The sequence below is a fragment of the Saccopteryx bilineata genome, chromosome 9 (genome assembly GCF_036850765.1).
Source record: "Saccopteryx bilineata isolate mSacBil1 chromosome 9, mSacBil1_pri_phased_curated, whole genome shotgun sequence".
Taxonomy (NCBI): domain Eukaryota; kingdom Metazoa; phylum Chordata; class Mammalia; order Chiroptera; family Emballonuridae; genus Saccopteryx; species Saccopteryx bilineata.
This window is the reverse complement of record NC_089498.1, coordinates 3413873-3439161: the sequence shown is the minus strand read 5'-3', so window position 1 is coordinate 3439161 and position 25289 is coordinate 3413873. Positions and strand designations below refer to the sequence as shown.

General features: G+C 51.6%; 1 protein-coding gene across 3 annotated transcripts in view; it reads right to left on the bottom strand.

Annotated features, from left to right (window-relative positions):
* Nucleotides 1-25289, bottom strand: part of PHKB (phosphorylase kinase regulatory subunit beta) — a 124895-nt gene that overhangs the window by 57458 nt on the left and 42148 nt on the right. For all 3 annotated transcript variants that reach the window (XM_066243155.1, XM_066243154.1, XM_066243156.1), the window contains exons 8-13: nt 11474-11537; nt 6566-6661; nt 5581-5778; nt 3430-3487; nt 2409-2486; nt 292-450 (exon numbers count right to left, since the gene is read on the bottom strand). In XM_066243155.1, coding sequence (XP_066099252.1) covers nt 292-450; nt 2409-2486; nt 3430-3487; nt 5581-5778; nt 6566-6661; nt 11474-11537 — 653 coding nt within the window. The remainder of the gene's footprint in view (nt 1-291; nt 451-2408; nt 2487-3429; nt 3488-5580; nt 5779-6565; nt 6662-11473; nt 11538-25289) is intronic.

Genomic DNA, 25289 nt, shown 5'->3' with positions numbered 1-25289 from the left:
ATAAAAGTGACTCAAAGTTCCTACAGCCTTCTGCTAGGAAACAGTCCGCTAAGCTGAAGGCAGCCCCTTAAATGACCGCAGCGGAACCCCACCTGTTTGACTGTTGTCCCAGAAACTGTCCATTATCCTTCAGCGAAGTAAACGGACTGTATACTTTTACATACCAAGAAATTCCTCCAAGACCTCTTAACAGCATGAACTCCGCCGAAATCCAAGAGAAGTATAAGCCAGGATGTACTTACTTCTACGGGCTTGATAACAAGCGGAAACACTCCCACCTTTCCCACTCACCCAGGAGTTTTGCGATGACGTAAAGGGCTTGTCCCCAGAGAAACAGCTTTCCATCACGGCCGCAGTTGCTAGGAAATCGCTTTTGACTACCAGGGTCTCTTTTCTCGAGTTCTACAAAATCAGCCGGCACGTAGTAGTACTTTGGTACCACAGGGTAACCTAGGGAGTTCAAAAATAAATATTTAAAACACGGCAAATCAGTGTCTTCCCCAAAGTTTCCCCTGGAGAATAGGTGACTGGACAGTGGGGGGGGGGGGGGGTGAGCTGTACAGAAGGGAAAGGAGTGGATGGGCTACAGAAATCCAGCCAGAGGGGCCCCTTTCAGATCAGAGGCTGCCGGGAGCACTGGGAAGGGGCTTCCTGAGCTGTAAACACTAATCTAACAGCGTGCTAGGTGAGCGTCCCCCGGCAGGGCGCACACAATCTTCTTTAACAACGCTTCATGTTAGCACCTTACAGGGAAGCAACAAACACAGTATGCAAATATTTAGAGACAGAGAAGAAGTGATATTTAATAGGATTATTCTGTGGAAGCTTTACAAATGAGATACTGGCTAATCACAAGTGAAGAATTATAACCCTGAGCCATTGCTTAGAGCAAAGAAATCCCCATTTTAAACAGTAAGCCCATTATCTACCATTCTCTATCACTGAAGAGAAAAAAATTGGCCTTCCCCTGTGACCAACCCATTTAAAGATATTCCTTAGGAGAAACTAAAAATTATTATTTAAAGACGAGAACCTTTGTCGACGATACAAAGAGGGAAACAACAACATTCTAAGAGTTTTTGTTGTTGTTGTTTTTGCAAAATCAGCCCATGGGGAACTTAATTTCCCTAATGAAATTGCACTGGTTTCCTTAAAACTCATTCTTCATGCATCAATCAATAGCAATATTTGTGAAAAACCAATACTAAAGTCTATTACACACAGAGAACACTTTCGGACATCATTCTGCTCGTGACGAAGTCTCCAGTGTGGCTTACTTACCTACCCACACAACACACAACAACCCACACCTGAACACTCCATGGTCTGACTCGGGAGCTCAAATACTCCTCCACTCCAACATGCGTTCTGTTCTCTCTCACCTTGGACAATGAGTCTCGAGCATAAGTAATTAGCTTTAATATAAATTTGGAATTCAATGCTTATTCATGAACATTTTGTTCTATTAATGTTACAAGTGTTTTACAGGGTGAGACAGAGGGTGAAGTGCTGACTCTGGGAGCCCAGGGGGGACCCCTAAAGGAATCCCACAGCCTTCACGGGAGACCAGAAGGGGCTCTGTGCCGTGACTGCAGTTTGTGCACTGTGCCCACAACACCATCCATTCTTGATCAACAACTAACAATGTTTAACTTCCTGACAAATATGTTTTCAAAGCTGGCCACTCAGGAGGACAGATATTCTTCATCTGCGATGAGTTCCAAATGCCAAAGATACCTGGCACGTCCCCTCTGACAGCCCCTGGAGGCTCAGTGTTCGAGTCCTGCTGGAAAGTCAGCTAGGTTCTTTGATGGGCCCTGCTGGCCTTTAATGGAAACCAACTGGGTTTGTTCATAAGACTGGGCCCTTCGATCATTTCTAAAATATTAAACTTATCCTCGGAAGGTGACATTTTAGCTTCACAGCAGACATTCAAAACGACACGCGAAAGGCCCTAGAAGGAACTCCAAAGAGGAGGCCAGAGCGCTCCCAGAAAAAGGCAGCCTTCAGGTGAGGACAGAGCCCCTAGCGCTCGCCAGAACACAGCCTTCCCGGGGACCTGGGTGAAGATCCGCCACTTTCTATCACCTTCCGACCACACAGAGTGGAGGAGTTCCGGCAGGTCACGGGTAAGCCTCGGCCCACCTGGCCAATTACAGTCCGCAATGAGAACAACAGCCACCCAACTTCATCACTATCTTTGTCTTGCCAGATGGACTCCTTTTATAAAAACAAATTTATTACAACAAATAGTAGATGACATTTTCTAATTCATTCCAGGCCCCACTCATTTTTTTTTCAATTTACTATAAATTGCTCTGTTTATAAAGGGATCATTTCCACATTTCAAAGGAATATTAAGGAGATTGTTAGCAGGATGGATTTCTTGAAAAGACAGCCCACTGTACCTTCTGAGGTCTGATGCAGTACGGGGATCAGGAGGTCCTGGTATTCCTTCACTTGTTTAGAATTGCCTCTAAAAACTCCTAAAACATAAAATATAAATTCCAATAGCATCTGAGCTCAGCGAGCACCACAGACATTTTACCTTAGAAAAATTTATTAACCCCATTATAACTATGTTGGTAATTTTCTACATAAGTTATAAAAATAAAATGAAAAAAAAAAGGAGAATGAAAATGCATGTGATATTCTCCCAGGAAATCGATTCTGGAAGGTCATGTTAGCACTTAGAACTGAAAACTGAATTTTAATAGAAATTTCTCTGTTCTTCGGTATGAATGTTACATACATAGGTAGTCACGATGTCACAGAGTATGGTATTTGTGGTTTCTACACATACAAATTTCTTCTTTGTAAATACAACAATAGTTGTGTCATTTTAAAAAATAATTCCAGGCCCTGGCCGGTTGGCTCAGTGGTAAAGCGTTGGCCTGGCGTGCGGGAGTCCTGGGTTCCATTCCCAGCCAGGGTACACAGGAGAAGCGCCCATCTGCTTCTCCACCCCTCCCCCTCTCCTTCCTCTCTGTCTCTCTCTTCCCTTCCCACAGCCAAGGCTCCATTGGAGCAGCATTTGCCCGGGCGCTGAGGATGGCTCTGTGGCCTCTGCCTCAGGCGCTAGAATGGCTCTGATTGTGGCAGAGCGACACCCCAAGATGGGCAGAGCATCACCCCCTGGTGGGCATGCCGGGTGGATCCCGGTCGGGCGCATGCGGGAGTCTGTCTGATTGCCTCCCCTGTTTCCAACTTCAGAGAAATACAAAAAAGAAAAAAATAATAATTCCAGGTACTTTTAAATTCTTTAGGTGATTGAACATTCGATCAGAAAGCAGAGAAGCAGACAGAACTGCACAGCAGTGAACGTCCCTGAGGTGGGGTCTATTCCATGAGCGCAAAGGGGCCCTGTTTCCTGTCCGCCTCTCTGCAGGCACGGGTCCCCCGAGTTTAAGTTTCAGGAGAAAAACTCACCGTCAATTATCATGTAAATGAAAAATATGGGGAATTCACATTCAATGCCATCAAACAGCTGAAACAGAAAATAAAATATTAAAAATGTCACGAACAATTCATTAGGACAATTATATTGGAACAATACATTAATTAGGACAATTAGAGTCAGGATATACAAAAGGATGTGTGTTTAGGCTAAGAACAAAATGAACTGGGTTTATAAGTAGTTTCATTGTTCTTTTTCAATAAATATGCTCTGACCTCATTCTTCGAGAGCTCGCTTGTTGAATCCATCACACGGCATTCATTCAAGAAAACATTTACGAACGACTTAGCAATGCCCAGCGTCAGCTAGACAGAGGGCTACACACACTGGAGAACCTGCCTTCCAGGGCCCCCAGCCTCCCGGGGAGACGGGCGTGGACGCTACCAACTGCCACACCTTCTGAAATGTCTCTCCGTGCTGTATCCGGAACTCGGAACAAACCACCTGAGTCTGTCCAAGGCTCAGAGAAGGGTTTATAAGAAAGGAGGAACTTCAGATACACCTGATAGGTTTCTCCAGGGAGAGGAGCGAAGGGCCCTCACAGCAGTACAGACCACAGAGGCACGGAAGCACCAAGTCTGTTCATCTAACAGCAACTCAGTGTTTCTGGAACAAGCAGGGAAGACATGGTGAAAGTTGAAACCCACCAAGCAGTCCGGGCCAGCCAGGTCAGGAAGGGCCTGGGAGGTCATGCTGAGAGTCTGAGGCTTTGAGCTGGAGCCGTGGTGAACACTGAACAGGGTCAGATTCACTCCTTAGATGTACTTGCTCGATGGGCAGGTGGAAGTGTATAAGAGTTTTAGGACGAGAAATACAAACAGCAGCTAGAAGGCTGCTGGGAGCCACCCAGGGTGACAGTATGACAGCTGACACTGAGGTTTCCCAACCTCAGCGCTACTGACATTTTGAGCCAAATAACCCTTTGCTTTAGGGTCGGTCCTGTGCATTGTAGGACGACTAGGAGTATCCCGGCCTAGGCACATCTACATATAGATTTACAAACCGGACCTGTCTTCAGTGAGTGAATCAAGGTTATGACCACACTTATGCAAATAACTTTTTTTTTCCCCCGAAGCTGGAAACGGGGAGGCAGTCAGACAGACTCCCACATGCACCCGACCGGGATCCACCCGGCATGCCCACCAGGGGGCAATGTTCTGCCCATCTTGGGGCATCGCTCTGCCACAATCAGAGCCATTCTAGTGCCCGAGGCAGAGGCCACAGAGCCATCCTCAGCGCCCAGGCAAACTTTGCTCCAGTGGAGCCTTAGCTGCAGGAGGGGAAGAGAGAGACAGAGAGAAAGGAGAGGGGGAGGGGTGGAGAAGCAGATGGGCACTTCTCCTGTGTGCCCTGGCCTGGAATCAAACCCGGGACTCCTGCACGCCAGGCCAACGCTCTACCACTGAGCCAACCAGCCAGGGCCAGCAAATAACTTTCAATCGACCCACTAAACTAAGCAAACCTTCAGCAATGTGGATGGATGCTTACCTTTTGTGGGGCGTGTTACAATTTTCTGGACAGCTTAAACCAGTGAGTATACATCTGGATATAGTGGAATCATGTGTATTTGAAATATAAAATATTTTGAAACGCAACATTCAGAGGACTGCATTGCAAAGGGAAGTGTCTAAGTTAAACAGGAAAGGGCAGCATTTGTTTAACACACGAAAGTCAGACCACAAAGAGGTGTTTCTTGTCATCTAAGGTAAACGGTCTGGTAAACTTTTCTGTACATATGAACTCATTTCATCCTCATAAGAACCTCGATAATAGGACCAATGATAGCACATACTATTATTTTACCAATGAAGAACATGAAATACAAAGTGGTTAAGCTGCCCAAGGTCACCAAGTGGTGAAGCCAGAGTTCAAACCCAAGAAATCTGCCGTCTCAATTGGTGCTTTTTAAAATTGATGTTTTTAGAGAGAGAGAAACATTGATTTGTTGTTGCATCTACTTATGCACTCATTGGTTGATTCTTATATGTGCCCTGCCCGGGGATCGAACCCACAACCTTGGTATTTTGGGACAATGCTCTAACCAACTGAGCTACCCGGCAGAGGCTTAATCGGTGCTTCTGACCACTCTGTTACGTTATCTGATAGGGGACATTTTTCGATACCTTAATTTCAGCTGGTTTGTAGTATCGTCTGTTGGGATCTTCCAATGGTGTTCTATACCCGTCTCTCAAGAAACGCTTAAATCCATATTTTCCTTTTAATTTTCTAACCACTTTGTCGAGTGTCTGGGTGAACAGGGCTTCGTCATCCAGGGCAAACGCAGGGTAGCTGATGCAGGGGAGCAGGGCGGCATCTGTGTTCTGGGCAACAATGCGGAGAGGGGGGGTGAGAGCCTGGGGGCGTAAGCAGCAGCCCAGCGGGAGTAACGGGAAAGCCAACCGGGCATCCAGCGGCCAGTGAGATCTCTGTGCTCCGAGGAACAGAGAGATCTCTTCATGGCGTGATACAGTGACCCTCACAGAGGAGGTAAAACTGTTCTGTAACAAGGACTCTTCTCCAGGCTCAACACTGAACTCACACCTGGAGATATGAATGAAGGCAGTGTGTGTAAAAACTCTAACACCAATAATCAGCCATTACAACTTAGTCATCACAATTTGTTTATAATGGTGAGAAACACAAAACTAAATGTCCAACCGCTAGGTGAGTAAATTAACAGCCACAGTGTAGAAATGTTTATAGACGTGAAACCGGCCCCTTCACAGAACGAAGTTATCAAGCATTGTGAACAATATTCTTCCCGTTTTATAAAGTAAAAATATTACATAAGTACACAAAACATGTGGAACCCTATAAACACAAATGTGTCTCCCTGAGACGGAAGTGGAGCGGTGAAATAATGAGAAGAGACTACATTAACATTTGCATATTCATGGGCTTTCTTTCCTTTTATGGAAAGCTTGCGTTACTTCTATATAGTAGTTATCTTTTTAAATAATTAAGTTATTCCACTTGGGTCGTTTTCTAAAGATAGAGCCACAAATAACCCCTAGAAAAATCTGTACACATCTACCATAGGCATATAAAAATCCAAGAGAAAAATCATGAACTCATAGCTCATATTGACTTATCATAAAGGTATCTCACATGCGATCTTGATTCTCTGGGTAACAGCGAGCACAGGGTCTGCCTGTTGCGATTGTGAGCGTCCAGGTCCACGAATATAACTGACCACGAGCAGCCCTGTGCAGGGAAGAGGAAGGAGGGCTTGGAGAAAGGCGGGTACGCCGATGGTAAAGACACTTCGCAAAGACACAAACATATGGCTGCATTTGAGAGCGGCATCAGACCTGATTTAAATTTTCTTTTTAATACGTTCAGTATTTCTCACATATCTTGCAAGAAACATTGGTTTTATAATCATAAAAATGTTATTTTTCTATTTTCCCCATTTCTCCTTAGTTTTCTTATAAATCAAAATGTAAGAGCTAACATCTAATCAAGTGCATACTATGTGCCAAGCATCGTTCTAAGCACTTTTCTATATACATGAACTCATTTAAACCTCATAAAAACCTTGCTAATAGGGCCAATAATAGTATGTACTATTGTTTACCAATGAACAATATGAAATACCAAGAGGTTAATTAAGCTGCCCAAGGCTAGCAAGTGGCAAAGCCAGAATTCAAACCCAAGAAATCTACCTTCTCAACTGGTGCTTTTTTTTTTAATTGATATTTTTAGAGAGAGAGAGGGAGAGAGAGAGAGAAATATCAACACAAGTTAATGCATTCATTTCTCCTTCGTTTTCTTATAAATCAAAATGTATGGATTATAAGATGACTAATCAATTAAATATGTTTAATAAAAATACAAATACTAGTTTAGCTAACATTTTGACAAGGAATAATGCGAAAACTAATTCAGATTCCTAAAATCTCATTGTACAGTCATAATAAAGAACATTGATTAAATGATCAAACTAAACAAGTTTAGATACCATCCAGAATTATGGATATAAATACAGGCGAGTCTCAAACAATAATAATAATGAGATAACCCAAGCTAGGAGTCACTGAGTCAGGCCCTGGGCCTTACTCTTCCCACGGACTAGCTCATTTAATCCCCACATGTGGATGTTATTATTCCCATTTTACTGAAAAAGGATGTTAAATCTTAGTTTAGTACAGCAAGGGTTCAAAATCAAATCTCTAAGTCATATGATTTCCCACATGAAAATATATCTTTCAAGGAAGAACAAAAAACCAACCCAAAACACAGCTATAACAAAAAATGTTAATCAGTTGCTAACCAAGCTTAACTAAGTTAAAAAATTTTTACTGTTTAGCCACAGAGCTTTCCTCATGCAAGAGCAGACTCGTGAGGAAGCATGGCTTTGCTCTTACTGGGGAGCTAAATGTTTTGAAAATCAAAGAGAATGAAATTGGAATACAAAGAATGCTTCCCGTATAAAAAGATACTCAGAAAACCACATGGGGAAAGGAGGGGAGAACTAACCATGAAAATCCTGTTGGTTCAGTATGACCTAACTCTCACCCCAACTCTCACCCTGAAACTAAAATACCTCAAATCAATCAATCAATCAATCGCCTAGACTGAAATTCAAAGTCTAGTAGCCCTAGGCCATAGGCCCATACATCAGACTCAATATATATATATTTCTCCTGTGAACCCATGTCCACACATGACTATTTGCTCATAAAACAGAACGAGTTCTCATTCACAGCATCATTTCCTAAACCCTCTTTGTCCCCGACAAACCCGCCAGGGAAGAAGGAATGAGTGGCTGTCCCTACAACAGGACGAGTGCCCTGCGGTCCCTCCTCCCTTCCTCCTCCTCTCTGCCCACAACGCTGAGGTGAGTGGGATTGTGTGCCCCGGCCGCTGCTGGGGAGAAATGTGTGCTCTGCTTCTCTGCTTCCCGGAAAACAAGGAAGAGGGAAGTTGACCTCTGTTGCCACCCCCACCCCCACCCCCACCCCGTGACACAGTCCTGAACCAGCTGAACACTGAAGCAAACGAGGAGGCCATCCTGGGCCAGCATGGCTGTGTGCCAGCGGAGGGGCTAGATGGGAGGGTGAGGGTGAGGATGCGTGACCTCTGAAGGGGACAGGAGATCAAGCAGGGAACTTGGGGCGTCTCACGGAAAGGGTGAGGACCACAGCTAGGCCCTGAATTTGGGGAAAAGGGGGAGCAGGCAGGGGGTTAGAACACAACAGCAGAGGAATGAGTGGGTTCGAGACGCTGGGAGCCTCACACAGAAAAGAATAGGAATTATCGTTTATTCTTAGGCTGGAAATTAATAAAAGTAATTGTCTGCCACATCAGGCTGCCCTGAGCTGAATTTTTAAAGACACAATCTAAGTAGCATAATCTATAAATAATGAAGTGGAAAGGGCAAACCCGCCCATTCTCGCCATTATTTGATTAATATAAACAGCCAACTCCTCTTTTCTGGCTGAAAATAAATGGCTTATTTGCTCAGGTCTCTTCCTCTGCCAGCCTGAGATACGGGCCAGGGGGACACGGCTGCCTGCCAGCCTGAGATACGGGCCAGGGGGACACGCTGCCTGCTGTTGGACGTTTTAATCACGAAGGTCCAAGGCCGGTTCAGGACATTGTTTGCTGTCCTCTTTCTTACAAAGCGGACTGGCTTCAGGCACACAGCCCGATTTACAGGATAAAAATCGCCCGAGGCTGTGGGCGGCTCTTCCTAGTCAGAAGTGAATTAAAAAAAAATCATCCAGGAGGATGTGCCCCTGGAACTAATTATCACCTATTTGAAACGATCAGACACATTAATTTGAGGCCTGCGGAGTTCAAAGGGAAGCGGCCCCGTGGGCACTGCTTTGAGCAGCTTCGCATGGCATGAGCAATCTCTCTCTCTCTCTCTCCCTCCCTTTCCCTCTCCCTCTTTCTCTCTCCCTCTCTCTCTCTCTCCCCCTCTCTCTCTCCCTCTCTCTCCCCCTTTATCTCTCTCTCCCTCTCCCTCCCTCTTTCTCTCCTTCTCTCTCTCTCTCTCTCTATATATATATATATCCCTCTCCCTTTCCCTCTCCCTCTCTCTTTCTCTCCTTCTCTCCCTCTCTCTTTCTCTCTCTCTCCCTCCCCCTCTCTCTCATCACCACCCCGCTGCGTCCTTGGCTCCAGCAGCACTGTGATTTCTCCAGTGAGAGTCAGGAACAACAAAGAGTGAGTGTGTGTCGTCAGCAACATCTGGTTAACCGTGGGTATTTGCTTGCATCTTCCTTCTCCCGAAACTTGCCACTTCACGGAGACACCCCGACTCCAGCTCAAGGGCGGGTTTGGGGGCTGAGAGCTGGAACTCTGCTCACAGAGTCTGGACTGCGCTCTCCAAACATACCGCCTTACATCACATCCCTGACATCACAGCCACACGAAGGCTTCGCTTTCTGACTGCAGGTCGGTGCCTCCAACCCGCTTCACCCGTTCCGCCCTCCCCTCCACCTTCGGCAACCACCAGTGAGCTCTCAGTATCTCCGGCCTCAGTGCTTTTGTGCTTTTGTTTGTTTGTTTACAGTCCACACATCAGTGAGTCAGTGAGATCATATAGGATTTGCCTTTTTTCTGTCCGACTTACTTCATTTAGCATTACCCCTTCAAGGTATAGCCATGTTTCATTCTCGTTTATGGCTGAATAATATTCGTGTGTGTGTGTGTGTGTGTGTGTGTGTGTGTGTTTCTGTATCCATTCCTCCATCAATGGACACTTCGGTTGCTCTCATCTTTCCTGCCTGTTGTAAATGAGGATACGATGCCTTTATTTATGCCATGCTCTTCCCCTTCCTTCCTTCCTTCCTTCCTTCCTTCCTTCCTTCCTTCCTCCCTCCCTCCCTCCCTCCCTCCCTCCCTCCTCCCTCCCTCCTCCCTCCATCCCTCTCTCCTCCCTCCCTCCCTCCCTCCCTCCCACTTCTCCATCTTTTACACACAGCCACATATAAATGCTAATTGAGAATGAGGCAGGGATGAAAAGGAAATGACAGACATTGAAAGATACAGATGGCATCCACGAGTCCTGAACTCTTCAGGAAGAGAGATGTTGCTGTAAGCCCAGGGCTCAGTGCCGGGGCACAGGGAACTCCAGGGGAGGCATAATATTCATACTCTTTGGCCCCTTGAGCGTGGCTCTTCCACAAAATACCTACGTGCGGGCGCTACCTCAATAAGGAATGTACCTACCTCTATAGTTTAAGAAATTTGGCTCTCAAAAGAAATTTCAATCATTGTACTGTTGATATTTGGCTCTGTTGACTAATGAGTTTGCCAACCACTGGTTAGGGTTAATTATAATATCAGCCTGAAATCTCCTTGGCCATTCCATTTTAGAAATCACTATAAAAACTGCTGAAGAAAACCAGCCTACTTCTGGGTCCAGAGAAGGGCAGTGTATTCTTACATTCCGCTCCTTTCCATCACCAGCTCCACCCATGGTTACTTGGTTATGTGCAGAAGCTGGTTACAGACAGAGCTTATGAAAAATTAAGGCCACCCCCAGGGCTTCCCTTTCATTCCAACAAAAATGAGATTTAGACATCTGATCACAGTCAGTTGCGGGTGAAGCTAGGATCAAAACTTCCGGTTCTTTGGCTGAACGCGTTACACAAACTCCATCTGCCCGGGTGGTATGTGGATAGACATTAAATCAGAACCAGTGTGAGAACCAGCACGGGAAACACAGGCTCTGTGACGCCGGAAATATTTCAAAACGTGACAGCCCATCAAGGGACTGGAGGGAAACGTCGTTGAACAAAGATAATAAGAATTCTTGGTCAAAAGATTTTTTTTCATTAAGCAATGTTTTTTTAGTTAGAAAATTAAAATTTATCTGACAAAACACATTCAAAAAGGGAAGCTTGTTCAACCATGAGCTACGACATAAATTTCAGACACTCTCTGATCATAAGGAATGGGTTGGTTAATGAATGGCCAAATTAATTAAACATGTAATTAAAAAATACTAATCATATTTTGTCATTGCCACTGTTGTTTTTTGTTGTTGTTGTTGTTTTTTACCTGGTTGCCAAAGAGGTTGAATCCATTAATTGCTTCAAGAGCTGCTTTTGCTAAGCCCACGGAGCTGAAAGAGAAAGGGAAACTTGTTATAACTCTGATCTAGCGGAGTTTAAAAATAAGAACCACGAGCTGATGAATATTCACAAGCAAAGCTCTTTATGGACACCTACAACAACTTCCGTCAGAAGAAGAATGTCTCAGGGACTTCAGTCTGACATGTCACTATTTTCATTTTTCATTTTTATCGTTAGTGATCTTCTGGGGAAAATGTTTCTAAGTTCACCCTGATCTAGACAAATGGCCGCACTATCGATGGGAGTAGTTTTCATTCTGGCGTCATTTACATTCAGTAACTCAGGGGGGAAAAGGATGAACTTTAGAGAGAGGCACGCACAGCAATAACCAGGCTGGGCATCGTTAGTTCCGATCAATGTCAAAGAGCTTTCTTTTCTTCTAAAGGAGGACGCTTTAATTCTTCTTTTAAAAATATTTACTGACTGATTTTTTTTTTAGAGAGAGAGGAAGGGGAGGTAGAGAGAGAGACAGGAACATCAATCTGTTCGTGTACGTGCCCTGATTAGGGATTGAACCGGCAATCTCTGCATACCCAGATGATGCTCTAACTCACCAGGCTATCCGGCCAGGGCTAAAAGAGCTTTTCTGACACCAACACAGAGCCTTAAAAAAGTCTTACATGTCATAAATTTACGATGGGGCGCGGTTTGATATAGCCATTCAAAATACTCTTTGCTCAGAGACTAATAAAATAGGCACTGTTTTATGTTCACCTCTCATTTTCTGCCATATTCTTCCCTTTGTAATACAATCTGTACTTCTTCGGACTCTAAAATGCCACATACAATAAAACTAAAAACTGGGAAGACCCAAATGTCATTAAAGAGACGACACTGTGGCCCTGGCCGGTTGGCTCAGCGGTAGAGCGTTGGCCTGGAGTGTGGGGGACCCGGGTTCGATTCCCGGCCAGGGCACATAGGAGAAGGGCCCATTTGCTTCTCCACCCCCACCCCTCCTTCCTCTCTGTCTCTCTCTTCCCTCCCGCAGCCAAGGCTCCATTGGAGCAAATATGGCCCGGGCGCTGGGGATGGCTCCTTGGCCTCTGCCCCAGGCGCTAGAGTGGCTCTGGTTGCGGCAGAGCGACACCCCGAAGGGGCAGAGCATCGCCCCCTGGTGGGCAGAGCGTTGCCCCCTGGTGGGCGTGCCGGGTGGATCCCGGTCGGGCGCATGCGGGAGTCTGTCTGTCTCTCCCTGTTTCCAGCTTCAGAAGAACAAAAAAGAAATAAATAAATAAAAATAAAGAGACGACACTGTCATCTTATAAATATCAACCTTTACATATTCTAGACCTAAAATCCAGCTTATTTTACTTACTGCAATGTTCTTCTTTGAACTCTCTATTTTGCAATGTTTTTTCTAACAACAATGGCCTATGCCATTAATAGCACATAAAACGAATGACCCGCCATCGTCTCGGCATATCTCCGAGGCCGTGACGGACAAAGGGGATCCCAGAGCTGCAGCATCACCGTCACCGGGAACCTCTCAGAAACGCCGGCGCCCCTCCTCCCTGGGAGCCAGGCCCCACAGTCGGTGTGAGAGGCCCTCCAGGTGTGTGGACGCACTTCCAGTTTGAGAACCACTGTTCTATGCTATTCGTGTCGTCGCAACCTACATTTTCTCCGGGTTGTTTACGTGAAATGTTCTCCAGTGAGCGGTATGTGTACCACGGGAGAGTAAACAGATGAGAAACCTAAAATACATGGATGGAAAGTGGAGTCGAGCATGTCCTTAACCCTCTCACTTAGCACAATGGCACACCCTGGGCGTTACACAAACAAAGGCAGGATGACTCAGGAAGACGGAGAGTCCGTCTGACTCAGAGCCCCGGGATTCCAGGAACGGCAGTGCGCTAAGGTTCCTGGGTTTCCTTTTTGCCTTGTCTATACCAGACCAGAGCTGAAGAAGCAATGCCAGTAGGCGTATTTAAAAGAATAAAAAAGGCCCACAAAAGCCTTCCCTCTCTAGCCGAAGGTCTAAGAGAAGGGCAGCCTATGAAAACAAAAAACTCACAGACAAGAACCAGTCAGAAAACAACTGTGGCTGAGTGGGAGCCCTGGACGTCCACACTCCTCCCTGCGTCTGTAATGGGGACGGCACCTCACCCCACCCCTCTGAGCTACATGGTGTATCAGAGAAGTCCCAGGAGGAAGTCAAGACTCCCACTTCTGATGGGTGGTGAGAAGTCTCCCCCTCGATCCTTAGTGTCAGTAGAGCTCATCTGTGGACCCCAGACTTCCCCTACCGGCCCGTAAGGAGGTGACCCGCCCCATCCTGCTGGGATGGCATCAGAGGAGCCCACTAAGGAGTCAGGGTCCCCATTCCTGCCAAGTATTCAAAGGTCACACCCTCTCCCTGTCACTAGTGGAGGTCCACTGGGAACCAGTAATGAGGCCCCCCTGTCCTTCCCAACCAGGATGCGTCAGGGGAGGCCCCCTGGGGAGCCAGACACCCACCCAGGCCTGGCTGTAATGAGGAGTCTCCATCCAGGGCGTCAGCAAAACCCCTGGACCTGCACTCTCACCTGGCAGTAATGAGGTGACCCCTGTTCCCTGCCCCTGCCAGAGTGGTGTTAAAAAAATACAGCTAAAATAGGAAATGAAAATAATATCCGTGGTCTTATAATATGAGACCCAAAATGTCCCCACCCTCAATAAACAATCACTCATTGTATCTGGGACCAAAAAAAAATCTCAAACTGAATAATAAAGGCCAATCAACAGACGCTCACATGGAGAAGCACGCAGCGTTAGAATTATGTATCTGACGGAGATTTTAAAGCAGCCATGATGAAAACACTCGGTGAGCAATTATGACTAGACTGGAAAAATAAATGAAAGGACAGCCAACCTTGGCTAAGAAACGGGACGGGCTGGCAGTTTCCAGAAGTGAAAAATTCAGTAATGAAATTAAAGCTCAGTGGACAGGATCAGTGGCAGAGAGGAGGAGACAAAAGAATGACAGAAAACACTTGACCTATGGGGGGGAAACAACTGAATGAGCCTGAATCGCTCATCGGAAACCATGCAGGCAGGAAAGGTCCGAGCACGGACAGGGAAGGCACTCCCGACTGAAGACGGCTGGTCTCACTGCCTCAGGCACACAGTGCAGGCTGCGAGTTAGACTGAAGACGGCGGTCTCACTGCCTCAGGCACACAGTGCCCCCTGCGAGTTAGACTGAAGACGGCCGGTCTCACTGCCTCAGGCACACAGTGCCCCCTGCGAGTTAGACTGAAGACAGCCCGGTCTCACTGCCTCAGGCACACAGTGCAGGCTGTGAGTTAGACTGAAGACAGCCGGTCTCACTGCCTCAGGCACACAGTGCCCCCTGCGAGTTAGACTGAAGACGGCCGGTCTCACTGCCTCAGGCACACAGTGCCCCCTGCGAGTTAGACTGAAGATAGCGGTCTCACTGCCTCAGGCACACAGTGCCCGCTGCGAGTTAGACTGAAGACGGCCGGTCTCACTGCCTCAGGCACACAGTGCCCCCTGCGAGTTAGACTGAAGACGGCCGGTCTCACTGCCTCAGGCACACAGTGCCCGCTGTTGCGAATTAGACTGAAGACGGCCGGTCTCACTGCCTCAGGCACACAGTGCACCCTGCGACTTAGACTGAAGACGGCCGGTCTCACTGCCTCAGGCACACAGTGCACCCTGCGACTTAGACTGAAGACTGCCGGTCTCACTGCCTCAGGCACACAGTGCCCCCTGCGAGTTAGACTGAAGACTGCCGGTCTCACTGCCTCAGGCATACAGTGCAGGCTGCGAGTTAGACTGAAGACGGCCGGTCTCACTGCCTCAGGCACACAGTGCCCCCTGCGAGTTAGACTGAAGATAGCCCGGTCTCACTGCCTCAGGCACACAGTGCAGGCTGTGAGTTAGACTGAAGACACCGGTCTCACTGCCTCAGGCACACAGTGCCCCCTGCGAGTTAGACTGAAGACGGCCGGTCTCACTGCCTCAGGCACACAGTGCCCGCTGTTGCGAATTAGACTGAAGACGGCCGGTCTCACTGCCTCAGGCACACAGTGCACCCTGCGACTTAGACTGAAGACGGCCGGTCTCACTGCCTCAGGCACACAGTGCACCCTGCGACTTAGACTGAAGACGGCCGGTCTCACTGCCTCAGGCACACAGTGCCCCCTGCGAGTTAGACTGAAGACGGCCGGTCTCACTGCCTCAGGCACACAGTGCACCCTGCGAGTTAGACTGAAGACACTGGTCTCACTGCCTCAGGCACACAGTGCCCGCTGTTGCGAATTAGACTGAAGACGGCCGGTCTCACTGCCTCAGGCACACAGTGCCCGCTGTTGCGAATTAGACTGAAGACGGCCGGTCTCACTGCCTCAGGCACACAGTGCACCCTGCGACTTAGACTGAAGACGGCCGGTCTCACTGCCTCAGGCACACAGTGCACCCTGCGACTTAGACTGAAGACGGCCGGTCTCACTGCCTCAGGCACACAGTGCCCCCTGCGAGTTAGACTGAAGACGGCCGGTCTCACTGCCTCAGGCACACAGTGCACCCTGCGAGTTAGACTGAAGACACTGGTCTCACTGCCTCAGGCACACAGTGCCCCCTGCGAGTTAGACTGAAGATAGCCCGGTCTCACTGCCTCAGGCACACAGTGCAGGCTGTGAGTTAGACTGAAGACAGCCGGTCTCACTGCCTCAGGCACACAGTGCCCCCTGCGAGTTAGACTGAAGACGCCGGTCTCACTGCCTCAGGCACACAGTGCACCCTGCGAGTTAGACTGAAGATAGCCGGTCTCACTGCCTCAGGCACACAGTGCCCCCTGCGAGTTAGACTGAAGACGGCCGGTCTCACTGCCTCAGGCACACAGTGCACCCTGCGAGTTAGACTGAAGACGGCCGGTCTCACTGCCTCAGGCACACAGTGCCCGCTGTTGCGAATTAGACTGAAGACGGCCGGTCTCACTGCCTCAGGCACACAGTGCACCCTGCGACTTAGACTGAAGACGGCCGGTCTCACTGCCTCAGGCACACAGTGCCCCCTGCGACTTAGACTGAAGACGGCCGGTCTCACTGCCTCAGGCACACAGTGCCCCCTGCGAGTTAGACTGAAGACGGCCGGTCTCACTGCCTCAGGCACACAGTGCCCCCTGCGAGTTAGACTGAAGACGGCCGGTCTCACTGCCTCAGGCACACAGTGCCCCCTGCGAGTTAGACTGAAGATAGCCCGGTCTCACTGCCTCAGGCACACAGTGCAGGCTGTGAGTTAGACTGAAGACAGCCGGTCTCACTGCCTCAGGCACACAGTGCCCCCTGCGAGTTAGACTGAAGACAGCCGGTCTCACTGCCTCAGGCACACAGTGCACCCTGCGAGTTAGACTGAAGACGCCGGTCTCACTGCCTCAGGCACACAGTGCCCCCTGCGAGTTAGACTGAAGACGGCCGGTCTCACTGCCTCAGGCACACAGTGCACCCTGCGAGTTAGACTGAAGACGCCGGTCTCACTGCCTCAGGCACACAGTGCACCCTGCGAGTTAGACTGAAGACGCCGGTCTCACTGCCTCAGGCACACAGTGCCCCCTGCGAGTTAGACTGAAGACGGCCGGTCTCACTGCCTCAGGCACACAGTGCCCCCTGCGAGTTAGACTGAAGACAGCCGGTCTCACTGCCTCAGGCACACAGTGCACCCTGCGAGTTAGACTGAAGACGCCGGTCTCACTGCCTCAGGCACACAGTGCAGGCTGTGAGTTAGACTGAAGACAGCCGGTCTCACTGCCTCAGGCACACAGTGCCCCCTGCGAGTTAGACTGAAGACAGCCGGTCTCACTGCCTCAGGCACACAGTGCACCCTGCGAGTTAGACTGAAGACGCCGGTCTCACTGCCTCAGGCACACAGTGCCCCCTGCGAGTTAGACTGAAGACGCCGGTCTCACTGCCTCAGGCACACAGTGCCCCCTGCGAGTTAGACTGAAGATAGCCGGTCTCACTGCCTCAGGCACACAGTGCCCCCTGCGAGTTAGACTGAAGACGGCCGGTCTCACTGCCTCAGGCACACAGTGCACCCTGCGAGTTAGACTGAAGACACCGGTCTCACTGCCTCAGGCACACAGTGCCCCCTGCGAGTTAGACTGAAGACGGCCGGTCTCACTGCCTCAGGCACACAGTGCCCCCTGCGAGTTAGACTGAAGACGGCCGGTCTCACTGCCTCAGGCACACAGTGCCCGCTGTTGCGAATTAGACTGAAGACGGCCGGTCTCACTGCCTCAGGCACACAGTGCACCCTGCGACTTAGACTGAAGACGGCCGGTCTCACTGCCTCAGGCACACAGTGCACCCTGCGACTTAGACTGAAGACGGCCAGTCTCACTGCCTCAGGCACACAGTGCACCCTGCGAGTTAGACTGAAGACGGCCGGTCTCACTGCCTCAGGCACACAGTGCCCCCTGCGAGTTAGACTGAAGACGGCCGGTCTCACTGCCTCAGGCACACAGTGCACCCTGCGACTTAGACTGAAGACGGCCGGTCTCACTGCCTCAGGCACACAGTGCCCCCTGCGAGTTAGACTGAAGACGGCCGGTCTCACTGCCTCAGGCACACAGTGCACCCTGCGAGTTAGACTGAAGACACCGGTCTCACTGCCTCAGGCACACAGTGCCCCCTGCGAGTTAGACTGAAGACGGCCAGGTCTCACTGCCTCAGGCACACAGTGCAGGCTGTGAGTTAGACTGAAGACAGCCGGTCTCACTGCCTCAGGCACACAGTGCCCGCTGCGAGTTAGACTGAAGACAGCCAGGTCTCACTGCCTCAGGCACACAGTGCAGGCTGCGAGTTAGACTGAAGACGGCCGGTCTCACTGCCTCAGGCACACAGTGCCCCCTGCGAGTTAGACTGAAGACGGCCGGTCTCACTGCCTCAGGCACACAGTGCCCCCTGCGAGTTAGACTGAAGACGGCCGGTCTCACTGCCTCAGGCACACAGTGCACCCTGCGAGTTAGACTGAAGATAGCCGGTCTCACTGCCTCAGGCACACAGTGCCCCCTGCGAGTTAGACTGAAGACGGCCGGTCTCACTGCCTCAGGCACACAGTGCACCCTGCGAGTTAGACTGAAGACACCGGTCTCACTGCCTCAGGCACACAGTGCACCCTGCGAGTTAGACTGAAGACGGCCGGTCTCACTGCCTCAGGCACACAGTGCCCCCTGCGACTTAGACTGAAGACGGCCGGTCTCACTGCCTCAGGCACACAGTGCCCCCTGCGAGTTAGACTGAAGACGGCCGGTCTCACTGCCTCAGGCACACAGTGCACCCTGAGAGTTAGACTGAAGACACCGGTCTCACTGCCTCAGGCACACAGTGCCCCCTGCGAGTTAGACTGAAGACGGCCGGTCTCACTGCCTCAGGCACACAGTGCCCGCTGCTGCGAGTTAGACTGAAGACGGCCGGTCTCACTGCCTCAGGCACACAGTGCCCCCTACGAGTTAGACTGAAGATAGCCCGGTCTCACTGCCTCAGGCACACAGTGCCCCCTGCGAGTTAGACTGAAGACGGCCGGTCTCACTGCCTCAGGCACACAGTGCACCCTGCGAGTTAGACTGAAGATAGCCCGGTCTCACTGCCTCAGGCACACAGTGCCCCCTGCGAGTTAGACTGAAGATAGCCCGGTCTCACTGCCTCAGGCACACAGTGCCCCCTGCGAGTTAGACTGAAGACGGCCGGTCTCACTGCCTCAGGCACACAGTGCACCCTGCGAGTTAGACTGAAGATAGCCCGGTCTCACTGCCTCAGGCACACAGTGCCCCCTGCGAGTTAGACTGAAGACGGCCGGTCTCACTGCCTCAGGCACACAGTGCACCCTGCGAGTTAGACTGAAGACACCGGTCTCACTGCCTCAGGCACACAGTGCACCCTGCGAGTTAGACTGAAGATAGCCCGGTCTCACTGCCTCAGGCACACAGTGCACCCTGCGAGTTAGACTGAAGATAGCCCGGTCTCACTGCCTCAGGCATACAGTGCAGGCTGCGAGTTAGACTGAAGACGGCCGGTCTCACTGCCTCAGGCACACAGTGCACCCTGCGAGTTAGTCTGAAGACACCGGTCTCACTGCCTCAGGCACACAGTGCCCCCTGCGAGTTAGACTGAAGACGGCCAGGTCTCACTGCCTCAGGCACACAGTGCCCCCTGCGACTTAGACTGAAGACGGCCGGTCTCACTGCCTCAGGCACACAGTGCACCCTGCGAGTTAGACTGAAGACGGCCGGTCTCACTGCCTCAGGCACACAGTGCACCCTGCGACTTAGACTGAAGACGGCCGGTCTCACTGCCTCAGGCACACAGTGCCCCCTGCGAGTTAGACTGAAGACGGCCGGTCTCACTGCCTCAGGCACACAGTGCACCCTGCGACTTAGACTGAAGACGGCCGGTCTCACTGCCTCAGGCACACAGTGCACCCTGCGAGTTAGACTGAAGACGGCCGGTCTCACTGCCTCAGGCACACAGTGCCCCCTGCGAGTTAGACTGAAGACGCCCAGTCTCACTGCCTCAGGCACACAGTGCCCCCTGCGAGTTAGACTGAAGACGGCCGGTCTCACTGCCTCAGGCACACAGTGCACCCTGCGACTTAGACTGAAGACGGCCGGTCTCACTGCCTCAGGCACACAGTGCACCCTGCGAGTTAGACTGAAGACGGCCGGTCTCACTGCCTCAGGCACACAGTGCCCCCTGCGAGTTAGACTGAAGACGGCCGGTCTCACTGCCTCAGGCACACAGTGCCCGCTGTTGCGAATTAGACTGAAGACGGCCGGTCTCACTGCCTCAGGCACACAGTGCACCCTGCGACTTAGACTGAAGACGGCCGGTCTCACTGCCTCAGGCACACAGTGCCCCCTGCGAGTTAGACTGAAGACGGCCGGTCTCACTGCCTCAGGCACACAGTGCACCCTGCGAGTTAGACTGAAGACGGCCGGTCTCACTGCCTCAGGCACACAGTGCCCCCTGCGAGTTAGACTGAAGATAGCCCGGTCTCACTGCCTCAGGCACACAGTGCAGGCTGTGAGTTAGACTGAAGACAGCCGGTCTCACTGCCTCAGGCACACAGTGCCCCCTGCGAGTTAGACTGAAGACAGCCGGTCTCACTGCCTCAGGCACACAGTGCACCCTGCGAGTTAGACTGAAGACGCCGGTCTCACTGCCTCAGGCACACAGTGCCCCCTGCGAGTTAGACTGAAGATAGCCGGTCTCACTGCCTCAGGCATACAGTGCAGGCTGCGAGTTAGACTGAAGACGGCCGGTCTCACTGCCTCAGGCACACAGTGCACCCTGCGAGTTAGACTGAAGACACCGGTCTCACTGCCTCAGGCACACAGTGCCCCCTGCGAGTTAGACTGAAGACGGCCGGTCTCACTGCCTCAGGCACACAGTGCCCCCTGCGAGTTAGACTGAAGACGGCCGGTCTCACTGCCTCAGGCACACAGTGCCCGATGTTGCGAATTAGACTGAAGACGGCCGGTCTCACTGCCTCAGGCACACAGTGCACCCTGCGACTTAGACTGAAGACGGCCGGTCTCACTGCCTCAGGCAAACAGTGCACCCTGCGACTTAGACTGAAGACGGCCGGTCTCACTGCCTCAGGCACACAGTGCACCCTGCGAGTTAGACTGAAGACGGCCGGTCTCACTGCCTCAGGCACACAGTGCCCCCTGCGAGTTAGACTGAAGACGGCCGGTCTCACTGCCTCAGGCACACAGTGCACCCTGCGAGTTAGACTGAAGACGGCCGGTCTCACTGCCTCAGGCACACAGTGCACCCTGCGAGTTAGACTGAAGACGGCCGGTCTCACTGCCTCAGGCACACAGTGCACCCTGCGAGTTAGACTGAAGACGGCCGGTCTCACTGCCTCAGGCACACAGTGCCCCCTGCGAGTTAGACTGAAGACGGCCAGGTCTCACTGCCTCAGGCACACAGTGCAGGCTGTGAGTTAGACTGAAGACAGCCGGTCTCACTGCCTCAGGCACACAGTGCCCGCTGCGAGTTAGACTGAAGACAGCCAGGTCTCACTGCCTCAGGCACACAGTGCAGGCTGCGAGTTAGACTGAAGACGGCCGGTCTCACTGCCTCAGGCACACAGTGCACCCTGCGAGTTAGACTGAAGATAGCCGGTCTCACTGCCTCAGGCACACAGTGCACCCTGCGAGTTAGACTGAAGACGGCCGGTCTCACTGCCTCAGGCACACAGTGCCCCCTACGAGTTAGACTGAAGATAGCCCGGTCTCACTGCCTCAGGCACACAGTGCCCCCTGCGAGTTAGACTGAAGACGGCCGGTCTCACTGCCTCAGGCACACAGTGCACCCTGCGAGTTAGACTGAAGATAGCCCGGTCTCACTGCCTCAGGCACACAGTGCCCCCTACGAGTTAGACTGAAGATAGCCCGGTCTCACTGCCTCAGGCACACAGTGCCCCCTGCGAGTTAGACTGAAGACGGCCGGTCTCACTGCCTCAGGCACACAGTGCACCCTGCGAGTTAGACTGAAGACAGCCGGTCTCACTGCCTCAGGCACACAGTGCCCGCTGCGAGTTAGACTGAAGACAGCCAGGTCTCACTGCCTCAGGCACACAGTGCAGGCTGCGAGTTAGACTGAAGACGGCCGGTCTCACTGCCTCAGGCACACAGTGCACCCTGCGAGTTAGACTGAAGATAGCCGGTCTCACTGCCTCAGGCACACAGTGCCCGCTGCTGCGAGTTAGACTGAAGACGGCCGGTCTCACTGCCTCAGGCACACAGTGCCCCCTACGAGTTAGACTGAAGATAGCCCGGTCTCACTGCCTCAGGCACACAGTGCCCCCTGCGAGTTAGACTGAAGACGGCCGGTCTCACTGCCTCAGGCACACAGTGCACCCTGCGAGTTAGACTGAAGATAGCCCGGTCTCACTGCCTCAGGCACACAGTGCCCCCTGCGAGTTAGACTGAAGACGGCCGGTCTCACTGCCTCAGGCACACAGTGCACCCTGCGAGTTAGACTGAAGACACCGGTCTCACTGCCTCAGGCACACAGTGCACCCTGCGAGTTAGACTGAAGACACCGGTCTCACTGCCTCAGGCACACAGTGCACCCTGCGAGTTAGACTGAAGACACCGGTCTCACTGCCTCAGGCACACAGTGCCCCCTGCGAGTTAGACTGAAGATAGCCGGTCTCACTGCCTCAGGCACACAGTGCCCCCTGCGAGTTAGACTGAAGACGGCCGGTCTCACTGCCTCAGGCACACAGTGCACCCTGCGAGTTAGACTGAAGACGGCCGGTCTCACTGCCTCAGGCACACAGTGCACCCTGCGAGTTAGACTGAAGATAGCCCGGTCTCACTGCCTCAGGCACACAGTGCCCCCTGCGAGTTAGACTGAAGACGGCCGGTCTCACTGCCTCAGGCACACAGTGCACCCTGCGAGTTAGACTGAAGACACCGGTCTCACTGCCTCAGGCACACAGTGCACCCTGCGAGTTAGACTGAAGATAGCCCGGTCTCACTGCCTCAGGCACACAGTGCACCCTGCGAGTTAGACTGAAGATAGCCCGGTCTCACTGCCTCAGGCACACAGTGCAGGCTGCGAGTTAGACTGAAGACGGCCGGTCTCACTGCCTCAGGCACACAGTGCACCCTGCGAGTTAGTCTGAAGACACCGGTCTCACTGCCTCAGGCACACAGTGCCCCCTGCGACTTAGACTGAAGACGGCCGGTCTCACTGCCTCAGGCACACAGTGCACCCTGCGAGTTAGACTGAAGACGGCCGGTCTCACTGCCTCAGGCACACAGTGCACCCTGCGACTTAGACTGAAGACGGCCGGTCTCACTGCCTCAGGCACACAGTGCCCCCTGCGAGTTAGACTGAAGACGGCCGGTCTCACTGCCTCAGGCACACAGTGCACCCTGCGACTTAGACTGAAGACGGCCGGTCTCACTGCCTCAGGCACACAGTGCACCCTGCGAGTTAGACTGAAGACGGCCGGTCTCACTGCCTCAGGCACACAGTGCACCCTGCGAGTTAGACTGAAGATAGCCCGGTCTCACTGCCTCAGGCACACAGTGCCCCCTGCGAGTTAGACTGAAGACGGCCGGTCTCACTGCCTCAGGCACACAGTGCACCCTGCGAGTTAGACTGAAGACACCGGTCTCACTGCCTCAGGCACACAGTGCCCCCTGCGAGTTAGACTGAAGACGGCCGGTCTCACTGCCTCAGGCACACAGTGCCCCCTGCGAGTTAGACTGAAGATAGCCCGGTCTCACTGCCTCAGGCACACAGTGCCCCCTGCGAGTTAGACTGAAGACGGCCGGTCTCACTGCCTCAGGCACACAGTGCACCCTGCGAGTTAGACTGAAGATAGCCCGGTCTCACTGCCTCAGGCACACAGTGCCCCCTGCGAGTTAGACTGAAGACGGCCGGTCTCACTGCCTCAGGCACACAGTGCACCCTGCGAGTTAGACTGAAGACACCGGTCTCACTGCCTCAGGCACACAGTGCACCCTGCGAGTTAGACTGAAGATAGCCCGGTCTCACTGCCTCAGGCACACAGTGCACCCTGCGAGTTAGACTGAAGATAGCCCGGTCTCACTGCCTCAGGCATACAGTGCAGGCTGCGAGTTAGACTGAAGACGGCCGGTCTCACTGCCTCAGGCACACAGTGCACCCTGCGAGTTAGTCTGAAGACACCGGTCTCACTGCCTCAGGCACACAGTGCACCCTGTGAGTTAGACTGAAGACGGCCGGTCTCACTGCCTCAGGCACACAGTGCCCATTGTGAGTTAGACCGCACGGCCTCCCAGACTAGGGCATAAAGGCAGTCCGGCTCCGCCTGACCCTCTCCTTCGGGATGCGGGACCTTGGACCCCGGCCACCCTGCTGTAAGGAAGCCTGTAAGGAAAAACTTCAGATAGGCCTTTCTGACAGACGGCTCCCATCAGGTTCCCAGTCAACAACCTGATACCTGAGTGGGGACGCCTTCCAGTTGACTCCAGCCCAGCCCCCGCCCCCAGCAGACGGCACACACAGAAGAGACCCTAAGCTTGAACCCCCGAGCTTAGCGCCGTCAAACCTCAGAACCATCAGAATTAATGATAAAAGGCTGTTGTTCCATCCCTCTAAATTCGGGGTGCAACAACAGGTAACCAGAAGAGAACCTAAGTCAGGTCCCTAACTCTCGTGGGCCCAGAACAAGCAGGCTGCTCATACTTAGCCTCGCACACTAGAAACGAAAACCAAATAGTATCCGCACAGGAACCCTACACAATAGACCCTCAGGATCAGGAGAGACCCTGGGGTTGTGTGTTTTCACAGTGCAGGCAGACACGGTCATTCAACTCATTCTCTTCTGTAAGACTGTGTTCCTGAGGTCACAGGACTTCCAGGTTAGCCCCAGGACACACACTTTTACACGCATATAACTGAGTAACGCCAGAAGTCCTCCACTGTCAGGGTGAGGGACACCTGCTACTAAGACTGTTTGAATAATAAGGAATTCAGAAGGCAAGTATACAGTAAATTCTGTACTGGAGGACAGGGACAATGTAGCTAGCCCAAGGTTCTGTCTGCAACAATGTTGCAACAGGATAGCCATGGGATGAATTTGGAAATTGTCTTCTAATTAAAGCATTACAAAAGAAACAAGCACTGTTACCAGACTAGAGGAAATGTTAAATGCCTTCAGTTTTAATCTTCTTTCCCAATGCAATTGGTTAAAAAAAAAAAATTGGACTTAATTGAAATGTACAAATATGTTCATT